The sequence below is a fragment of the Bufo gargarizans genome, chromosome 4 (genome assembly GCF_014858855.1).
Source record: "Bufo gargarizans isolate SCDJY-AF-19 chromosome 4, ASM1485885v1, whole genome shotgun sequence".
Lineage (NCBI taxonomy): Eukaryota > Metazoa > Chordata > Amphibia > Anura > Bufonidae > Bufo > Bufo gargarizans.
The window spans coordinates 527867116-527878095 of record NC_058083.1 but is presented as its reverse complement, the minus strand read 5'-3'; the positions used below and the strand labels follow the sequence as shown (position 1 = coordinate 527878095).

At 46.2% G+C, this 10980-nt stretch overlaps 1 protein-coding gene across 1 annotated transcript; it reads right to left on the bottom strand.

Annotated features, from left to right (window-relative positions):
- Positions 1 to 5147: 5147 nt before the first annotated feature.
- LOC122934776 (gastrula zinc finger protein XlCGF26.1-like) lies at positions 5148 to 10646 on the bottom strand. Its single transcript, XM_044290473.1, has 3 exons — positions 10626 to 10646; positions 10419 to 10542; positions 5148 to 6931 (listed from the first exon to the last, which is right to left on the bottom strand). Exons 2-3 carry the CDS (start codon positions 10501 to 10503, stop codon positions 5346 to 5348), a joined length of 1671 nt encoding a protein of 556 aa, XP_044146408.1. The 5' UTR covers positions 10504 to 10542; positions 10626 to 10646; the 3' UTR covers positions 5148 to 5345.
- Positions 10647 to 10980: the final 334 nt, after the last annotated feature.

The following is a 10980-nucleotide window of genomic DNA, read 5'->3' as shown; positions in this document are numbered from 1 at the left end:
TGGCCAAGAAGGGCTTGGTTTCCGCTCCTGCTCAAACTATCAGCCGGAGTTTATTGGATACTGCCATCAAACCCAGACCTACTCCATCAGGGACCAGTAAATCATCCCAGTGTAAGGCAACTCAGTTTGATGGCCTGGAATCTGAACGCCTCCTGCTAAAACAGAAGGGCCTGTCAGATGCTGTTATTTCCACGATGCTAAAAAGCCGGAAACCCGTAACTTCAAGGATCTACTTGAGAACCTGGAGTGCTTTTCTGTCCTTTTTGGGGAAGTGTCTGTTCTCTGGATATTCCTCAGGTCCTTCAGTTCCTGCAAGCTGGGTTGGAAAAAGGCCTCCGCCCGTCAACTCTAAAAGGTACAGATCTCCGCGCTCAGCGCCTTCTTGGACATAAAACTGACAGATTCCCCTCTGATCAAACGTTTTTTTGAAGGGGGCAGCAAGAACTTCTTTCTTCCCTCGTCCGGTGGTTCCTCCTTGGGACTTGGGCCTAGTTCTTTCTGCTCTCTCTACTCCTCCGTTTGAGTCAATTGATAATATCCCTCTAAGGCTCCTCACCATGAAGACGGTTTTCCTAGTTGCCATAACTACTGCCAGAAGAGTTGGAGAAATTCAGGCACTCATGCAAGCCTCCCTACAATTACAATTCTGGATGATCGAATAATCCTCAGGCACTGTCCTGCCTTTCTCCCGAAAGTGGTATCCAGATTCCATCGTGAACAGGAAGTTTCCCTACCTTAGTTTTTTCAGTCTCCATCTACTGACTCGGAGGGAGATCAGTCCTTTCTTACCTACAAGCCACTAAGAAAATCGGACCGCCTCTTTCTGCAATTTCAGGGCCCTAATAAGGGGCAAGCAGCTAGCAAATCAACCATAGCTAGATGGATTAGGAACGTAATATCCTCTGCCTACGTTACCAAGAACTGTCCGCCACCAGGGATATTGAGGGCTCATTCTACAAGGGCAGTGGCCTCATCCTGGGCAGAGACGAAAGCTGTCCCTCTGGAACAGATCTGCAGAGCCGCCACATGGGCCAACCCTATAACTTTTTTCAGGCACTATAAGCTAGATGTAGTAAGGGATCAGGACTTGTCCTTTGGTCGTAAAGTTCCATCTGCTGTAGCCCCCCCCTGATATTGATTACTCTGTTAGTCCTCCTGGGAATGCCGTTGTGGAGGCGCCGTGGAAAAGGGTAAATTACTCTTACCGGTAATTGGATTTTCCAATAGCCTCCACAACGGCACTGGTTTCCCTCCCAAATTTTGAATGTTTTTTTTGTAGACGAATGATGTAATTTGTTTACTATAATATATAATTTTTCTGCATCACTTCTGTGTCCTCTCTTATTGACTGGTAAGGTAAGGGGAGGAGGCTCCTTAAATCCTGTGCTTCCTCGTTGTTTCCGGTCCTGGAGGCGGGGACACCCTCCTGGGAATGCCGTTGTGGAGGCTATTGGAAAATCCAATTACCGGTAAGAGCAATTTACCCTTTTCTAGCTAGACTTCTGGCATTTGTGAAAATACATTTTAAATTACTATTACCTGTAAAGTGAATATCTGGGATTTTTGGGTTACCTTGGTTGATGTTTGTATGTAACAGGTTCTTGTTACCAGCAGTTCTATTTTTCATTGGTGTATAGTTCTGCCCAGTCTTCTCCCTACTTTCCTCACTTACCCCATCCCCCACTAAATCCCCATTGTCCCCTTCTATATCCCACTCTCTATCTACACTATCTACCCCCTTATCAGTATGACCCCACACCCTCCCCCCAGATCCTAGTTTAAAAGCTCCTCCAGCAATCTAACCATTTCCCCCCCCCCCCAGGGCAGTTGCACCCTCCCCATTAAAGTGCAGCCCACCCCAACTGTAGAGCCTGTAACTGACAGAGAAGGCAGCCCAGTTCTCCATGAACCCAAACCCTTCCTTCCTGTACCAGCTTCTGAGCCACTCCCTAAGCTCCCGTTGTCTATCTGGTGACACTTGTGGCACTGGTAGTATTTCTGAAAACACTACCTTGGAGGTCCTAGACTTGAGCTTCTCTCCTAGTTTCCTAAAATCATTTTTAAAGGACCTTCCATCTCCCGCTGACTTTGTCATTGTTGCCAATGTATACCATGACCACCGGGTCTTCCCCAGCCCCACCCAGCAATCTGTCAATCCGATCCGCAATATGCCTAACCCGAGCACCCAGAAGACACACTGTTCGGCATTCACGGTCTCGGCAACAGATGACCCTGTTTGTCCTCCTAATAATAGAGTCTCCTAACACCAGCATCTGCCAGACCTTTGCTGCACTCCTTTTCCCATCCTTCCAGCAGCGGTTATTCTCCTGGTTGCTAGGAAAAATGCCCTGCTGAAGTGTTGCTGGCTCTGGGCTTTCATCCCTAATATCAGCCAAACAGGCATATTTAAAAAGGCGTTCCAGATCAGGACTAGCCTCCCTGGCACTTTTCTCTCTACCCCTTCTTCCTACATATTAACCCAACTGCTGACCTGATAGTCCCGATCTTGCCCTCTTGCTCCCACCTCCATTTCAATGACCCCAGTCAGTGCCTGCACAATGAGGTCTAAGCCTCTCTCCAGTTTTGCAATGCCCCTAAGTATTTCAAGCTGCTTATTTAGATCCAAGATCTGGGCCTCCAAATATACAACATGATTGCATCTAGTGCAAATGTATTCACCCTCGAAAGGCTCTTCAAGGCACGCATACATTGCACAGGACACACACTTAGTAGCATTGTCCATGGAGCACATGCTTAAATGTGGATGAACAGTAAAGAAGAAAAACAGTAAATATGAGTTAGATTTAGACCTTGTCTGCTGTAGTTGGAGGACTAGCTAGAATCAAGCCAACAACACACAAGGAAAATATATCAAACCTTAGTTTCTTGCTCCTTGTCTTGCACTCCGGTTCTTTAAACTCCACTTAGTACAGCAAGCCCCAGTTAGAGCGAGCTCAGTAAGGGTTCAGCAATGCAATAATAGCACCTGGAAGCACAAACCACTCCTCTTAACCAGGTACACAGCAGAAAAAAAAAAAAAAAAGGGTTTAAATGTCTGCCTACCAAAATGCGACTGTTGCTGTCTGCCTGCCCTCATGTTCAATACGGCTACTGCTGCCTGCCTGTATCACTGCTGCTGCCGCCTCCATGCTGCTATAGCGGCCATGTACCTTTTGATATACTACCCTTTTCCCATCCAAAATGGGAGAATTCTTCTAGGCTCATTTACAACGATCCCTTTTACTTCTGAAAATTAAAACTTGTGCATGTTGTATGGGCAGCCATTCTGACCCCGTCAAGGCATGATCTTTGGACGCTTGGTCCCCCAACAAGCAACTGTTTTTTTTATTTCTTTTTTACCCCCATAACACTGTGCGTCTTTAAGCATCTGCCTGCCAATAAGGGACAATTTTTGGAAGCTTTGGAATATGAAAACATAAACACATGTGACGCTGCTGTGCGTTTTTAAATACGCTGTTTGTTAACGCCATCAAAGGTGCGTTTACCCATAGCCATTTATGTCAGTGTCACTCAGACATTATTTACTATTGCTGTTTTTGCGTTCAAAAGCTTGGGGAGGGGTGAGAGAAAAAAAAACTAAGAGATAAGGCTACCTTCACACTCGCGTTTGGTGCGGATCCGTCTTGGATCTGCACAAACACTTCCGTTCAGATAATACAACCGCATGCATCTGTTCAGAACGGATAAGTTTGTATTATTTGTAACATAGCCAAAACAGATCAGTCTTGAACACCATTGCAAGTCAAATGGGGGACAGATCAGTTTTCTATTGTGCCATATCGTGTCAGTGACTTACATTGTGTGTCAGGACGAATCAGTTTGCCTCCGCCTCGTCAGGCGGACACCAAAACGCTGCAAGCAACGTTTTGGTGCCCGCCTCCAGAGCGGGATGGAGGTAAACTGATGCATTCTGAGCGGTTCCGTCACAGCTGCGGAAGGGGAAAACCCTCAGCCGTGCGGTATCAGCAGATGGGTGGTCAGAGCATGGCCAGGACAGGAATAAGGTCACCTCCTACACATCCCTAATTCTGACCCTGTCTCCTATCCGTATGAGCCAACCCTGAAGGTAGGAGGGCTCATACTCCGGAACCTGATATTCCTGCTCGCCCTCAGAGGTGGCCCTGGACTAGGAGCAGGGTAAGAGGACCCGTTCCTCCTAGACACGGAGGAACAGGAGTCTCACTGGCCAAGCTACATAGAAAGGGGAACATAAACAGACATATGGCAATGACAGGTAAGTGAGCCTAGTACCACACTTACCTGCCACAGACACACAACCTGGAACCCACGTGCAAGTGCTGCTATCCACAACCAACACAAAGGACACAGCACACAACAGACATCACACGGGAACCCAGTAAACTATATGCTGCAATAACAGATAAACCACAAACTAACACCAGACATAACGTTTATGACCACCAGGGTGGCCCTCACTGGCATATGGTAAGTAACCAGGAGGATGTCTCCAGCAAGCATGGCTGAAGAACCCCCACTGACTACTGCTATTCACTGAGGCTTTATAGGGCCAAGTAGCCACACCCACAGTGAGACACACCCAGTGCACACACACAATAGGAAGGAAGTTAACCCTTCCAACACCAGGGAAGGGAAGACATCAACTAAAAGGGGAAGTGCACACAACACATATAACACCCCGTGCACACCGATAAAAGGCACACCTATAAAGAGAGGTTGCCAGGTGCAACCGCATGCCTATTGCAGCAAGCTGCCTAGCACCGCTCAGGCTTCTCTGCTGCCACATACACAATGTTTCCAGCGGCAACCACAGGTGAGGCAACATACTATAGCCCTCACCTGTGATTGACAACAACACCAAGACCGCAGGCAACTGCATGCGGTTACAGGAGTCACGACCATGACCAAGGGTCGTGACAGGATCCTTTTCTATTCAGAATGCATAAGGGCAAAACTGATCCGTTTTGGACCGCTTGTGAGAGCCCTGAAACGGATCTCACAAACGGAAATCAAAACGCCAGTGTGAAAGTAGCCTAACATGTTTTCCTAGAGGGCGTTATATACCAATTGCAATTGGAGCCAATCTGGTTTGGCCCAAACCAGTTTGGGTACGACATGAACTTTTTGAAACATTCGTCAAACCTGAACAAGTTTATTAATCTCTAAAAGGGTCCTTAAGAAGTAAGATGCGACTGGTGCAGATAATCCAATGGTCAACGGACATGTGACATATTCTTTGTTATATTGTATAGTGTATAAGGTTCATGTAATATGTTATCTAGACATCAGAAGGCACTGTTTGGCAGAAGGTCCTACAATGAAGCACTTCTCCTTCCACAATCTGATTACAATGGCTTCTTTTTTGTGTGAGTCCTCTGATGTTGAACAAGACCTGATTTCAGGCGGAAACACTTTCCACATTCAGCGCATAAAAATGGCTTCTCTCCTGTGTGACTTCTCTGATGACGAAGAAGATCTATTTTAAAGGTAAAACATGTTCCACATTCTGAGCAAGAAAACGGCTTCTCTCCTGTGTGAACTCTTAGATGTTCCTCAAGATTTGATTTACGGCTAAAACGTTTCCCACATTCAGGACACATAGATACATTCTCTCCTGTGTGAACTCTTAGATGGTCCCTAAGATTTATTCTCCTAGAAAAACACTTCCCACATTCAGAACATACAAATGGTTTCTCCCCTGTGTGAGTTCTCTGATGTCTACCAAGATCTGATTTCTGAATAAAACATTTCCCACATTCTGAGCATGAAAATGGCTTCTCTCCAGTGTGAAACCTATGGTGTCTATTAAGATATAATTTTTGACTAAAACATTTCCCACATTCTGCACATGAAAATGGCTTCACCCCTAAGTGGAGTTTTAGATGACTCACAAGTTGTGATTTCCGAATAAAACATTTCCCACATTCAGAACACGCAAATGGCTTCTCCCCTGAATGAGTTCTCTGATGTCTATAAAGATCTGATTTATGATTAAAACATTTCCTGCATTTGGAACATGAAAATGGTTTGTCTCCTGTGTGGATTCTTAGATGTCCTGCAAGAGATGATTTTCGACTAAAACAATTCCCACATTCAAGACATACAAATGGTTTCTCTCCTGTGTAAGCTCTCTGCTGTCTATCAAGATCCTGACTAAAATGTTTCTCACACTGTGAATGCTGATGATTAAGAAGAGCTACGTTATCTGCAAAACACGTTCCACATTCTGAGCATGGAAATGGCTTCTCTCTTCTGTGAGTTTGCTGATGAAAAAGAAGAGATGATTTCAAACTAAAACATTTCTCACATTCTGAACATGAAAATGGCTTCTCTCCTGTGTGAATTCTTAGATGTTCCGCAAGATTTGATTGGTTACGGAAACATTTCCCACATTCATGACATAAAAATGGTTTCTCCCCTGTGTGAGTTCTCTGATGTCTCTCAAAATCAGATTTTTGAATAAAACATTTTCCGCATTCTGAACATGGAAATAGCTTCTCTCCATTGTGAGTTCTCTGATGTCTATCAAAATATGATTTCCGACTAAAACATTTCCCACATTCTGAACATGAATACTTCTCTCCTGTGTGAGTTCTTTGATGTCCAACTAGAATGAATTTCCTAGTAAAACATTTTCCACATTCTGAGCATGAAAATGGCCTTTTATCTCTGCGATTTCTCTCATGCAAAGAAATATTAGATTTCTTTATAAAATGTTTACCACTGGAAAAGATTTCCCTCCTTCTATTTCCAGTTATTTGCTTGCCAGTCTGTGACTGATTAGATAAAGGTTTCTTGTGCCCAGCGGTATCGGTGGATAGATCTTCTCTGTGAAGGACTGAGGGTACATTAGGAGTAATTGAATTAGCTTGTGTGGTATTGTTGTCTTCTGCTTCATTAGATAAATGGAGAGGTCCATGGGAGTCGCTCACTGGAAAATGAAACAAATATTCTTATTTTCCCAAATAACGTAATTTACCTATCAAGCTTTATTGAGACAATAGCAAGCCAGGAAACAAAGGATATAGGAGATAAGAAAACAGGATAATGTACATCAATTTTAAAAAGCACAAAAAAAAAAAAAAAAAAAAAAAAGGGACCACAGAAAACACCATAAGGGTGAAAAACTTACTCAGACCAGTTTTGTACAAAAAAATTAAATTAGAATTTCCTCCTTTTATATTGCGCTCACCGCTTTCCTTAAAAAGCTGGGGTCTACGCGGCAAAAAGATTTAAATCTAAATGTCAGTTTCTGGTGCACTTATCTTCCGAGGTGTGCCTCTTAACAATTTTGTTAAATTTTAAGTCAGTGTATGAAGTGCTGGCTTTAGTAATTTTTCCCCACAGTGTTCATGAGTTCTTTCTCTGCAGAGGTCCCAGAATATAATCTCTTTCACAAGGAATGTACGAATTGTGTCAGGATGCGTTCAGTGAAACTGTCACCATTTCACAAGCAGGGCGAGAAACCAGAACGGGGGGCACAGCGGGGGAACGGAGCAGCTCATAGGGGAGAAAAAAAAAAAAAAGCAGGAGGGCATCCTTTTAGAGGGACAATAGTGTGGGCTGCTTAGAATTGGTGGAACCTCCCCTCGGGGGTGGACTGGCCATTGACTCTACAAGAAAAATCCAGTGGACTGGTTAAAGTAGAACTCCGGGCAAAACGTTTATTCTCTGACCTGCTAGTACGTGATCTCCAACCGACACAGGACAGGAAGTCAGTTACTTCTCTATTCATTCCAATGAGACTGAGGCCCCCATAGGAACACACAGAGAAACTGACTTCCTGTCCACACATAAGATACTGGATCAGTTGGAGAGTCTGATTGCTGGTCACATGACACAGGTGAGAAGCAGGGGCGGACATACCGCCTGTGCAGCCGGTTCGGCTTCACAGGGGATCAGTGTGGGAGGGTTGCCCATTGGAAGGTTCGGCGGCTGGGCAGCGGGAGATGAGCGCTTCCATTGTGGAAGTGATCATCTCTATATTCCTCTGTATCGCTGTCCTTAGGATAGCCATACAGATGAACGGTGCGGTGGGGCAGGCGGGAGGAGTCTCCTTTCCCCATTCCCCTGATAGGCTAGAGGCACTAGGCCTGCAGCCTATCGGAGGCTGGTGCAGGCGGGGCAATGACATCATTGCGGCGCCTGAGCCGGGCAGCGTACAGCGCGGGACACAGGCTGGAAGAGGCCTGCATCGCATCGCTGGAAGCAGCATGGAGGTAAGTATTAGTGTTTATTTTTTTCATTATTTTTAGTATAGTATGGCGAAGAAGGGAGGGGGCCCCTATATACTGGCACACATTATGGGGGACACTATGGAGAAGTGGGGGGAGGGGGAAGAAGTACTATGGGGGCCCTATATACCGACACACATTATGGGAGGGCACTATGGAGTAGTGGGGCGGAGCACTATGGGAGCATCTACTGGGGGCCCTATATACTGGCATACATTATGAGGGGCACTATGGAGATGTGGGGGGGGGGGGAGCATCTACTGGGGGCCCTGTATACTGGCACACATTATGGGGGGCACTATGGAGAAGTGGAGGGAAAAGAAGTACTATGGGGGCATCTACTGGGGTTCCTATATACTGGCACACATTATGGGGGGCACTATGGGGGCCCTATATACTGGCACATATTATGGGGGGCACTATAGAGATTTAAGGGGGGAGCACTATGGGGGCATCTACTGGGGACCCTATATACTGGCACACATTATGAGGGGCACTATGGAGATGTGGGGGGGGGGGGGGAGAGCACTATGGGGACATCTACTGGGGGCCCTATATACTGGCACACATTATAGGGGGCACTATGGAGAAGTGAAGGGAAAAGGAGCACTATGGGGGCATCTACTGGGGTCCCTATATAGTGGCACGCATCATGCTTGACCACGGCATCTAAAGGGTTATATGCCTGTGATCGGCATTATTGCCGGTCGCAGACATTAGAAGCGGTCCTCTGCTGTTTGAAACATCACAGACCCACCGGCTATGGTGAACGCTGAGCTTGCAAGCGGGCACCATATTAAAAGAGTCTCCCAGCGCTGTACAGGTACGGCGATAAGAGTCTAAGGGTTAAAGCAATACTGGATTAAAACAGGCAGATTCCAACCCAAAAATTTCTGAGGCCCTTTTAAAAATGTTATTGGTTGCCAACCTGTCACCATGAAATGCAATGCAAACAGCAAGTTACTAGGCCGTTCAGACTGATCATAGTTCCAAGGTCCTTACATTGCATACAGACGTCCCACAGACATTTTTTGTCAGGCATCACTGTTGCCGTTTTTCGTCTCGCAGCACTGTTTTCCGTCCTCTCTGTCAGGACTGTTGATTGTGGAAGCGCTCACTATGCCTGCTAGACAAAGGCATGCACCATTTGTGCAATTAACAGACTTTGAAAGCAGCACAATAGCGGGCTTTCGTGAAGCTGGATGGTCCATCTGCAAATTTTGGAAAGAGTTGGACTAAAGTTTCTGTAGTGCATCGGTGGTGTGGTCAGAGGAGGACACTCACACACGTAGAGAGGGTTCTGGATGGTCAAGACAGACATCTGTACCCCAAGATCTCTGTGCAAGAAGCGCTGCTGTATCTCAAAGGAAACCAGGGCCTCACAAATTGGTTCGGCAGTAGTTCCTGTGACTGTAACCCCTTCCCCCCATCTATTTGAAGCAGGACTGCATTCATGCAACTCCGCTCACTTGTTTGTTACTGAGCGTTTGTTAAGAGCGTCACCACTGGTGGTCTGGGAGAGCCCATTGGAGGCTCAATGATGAAAGCAGGATCTGCCTTGGTACTAAAGAGGTTTGGATTACAGTTTTCAGGAAAGCTAGAGATCTACTCACAGATGTCATAGTGTGGAATTACATTAGCTACAATGCCAGTTCCCATCTGGTATTCATGGAGGGAACATTGACCATCCCTTGGTATGTCCTGGACATTATGGAACCGGTCCTACTCCCTTTTTTAATCAAGAGATTTGGCGTTTCCACAAGATAACATCTGCCCACACATCATGCTCTTCAGGGTAACGAGGACCTTCCCTGGCCAGCTCCCTCACCAGATCAATGCCTCATTGAGAATGTCTGGGACTGGATGGGGTGATGGATCGCCCATGCACAGCATCCAAGAACCACCTTGTCTGAACCACAGCTCCAAGTTGAAAGAGTTTGGAATGACCAGAGGAGGATATCCTGCATCTATATGACCGCCACCATGCCAGAGTGGCCGCCTGTATTACAGCAAGGGGAGATGCCACCCAGTATTAAACTGACACTTGCAATATACCCTCTTCATTAATCTATAGGAAACACACACAGTGACTGAATACATTGTCTACATGTGATGATCAGATGATGGGGAATCTGACTCCCAGAACTGTTCTCTCCTCTACAGTCATGAAAGGTCTCCTCTTACCCGGTGATGTGAGGGACTGGTGATTCTCCATCATGACGTCCTTGTACAGTTCCTTGTGTTCTTCTAAATACTCCCACTCCTCCATGGAGAAATAGACAGCGACATCCTGACACCTTATAGGAACCTGACAACACAAGGACACAGTCATTACCAGACCCCTCCCTTGGCGTTATTGTATAATGTCCCAGCATTCCCAGCAGCGCTCACCTCTCCGCTCAGCAGCTCAGTGATCCTGGTGGTAAGTTCTAGGATCTTCTGCTCATGTATCAGGGAATGAGGTGGAGGCTCGGTGATGGGGCTCTGGGTCCTGCTCCATCCTCCTGACACACGGGGTGTCACACACTCACCAGACGACTTCTTCACTACTGTGTAATCCTGTGTATGGGGAGATGCCGATCACTACAGAGATTCTAAGAATCCTTCACCTTTCCAGACATTTCCCTGGTTTATTACTAGAGATAAGAGTGATGTCACGTGAGACTCTCACCTCTCCAGTTATCAAGGAGATGATCTCCAGGGTGAGGTCTAATATCCTCGCAGCCATGTGGTCTCTGTTCTTCTC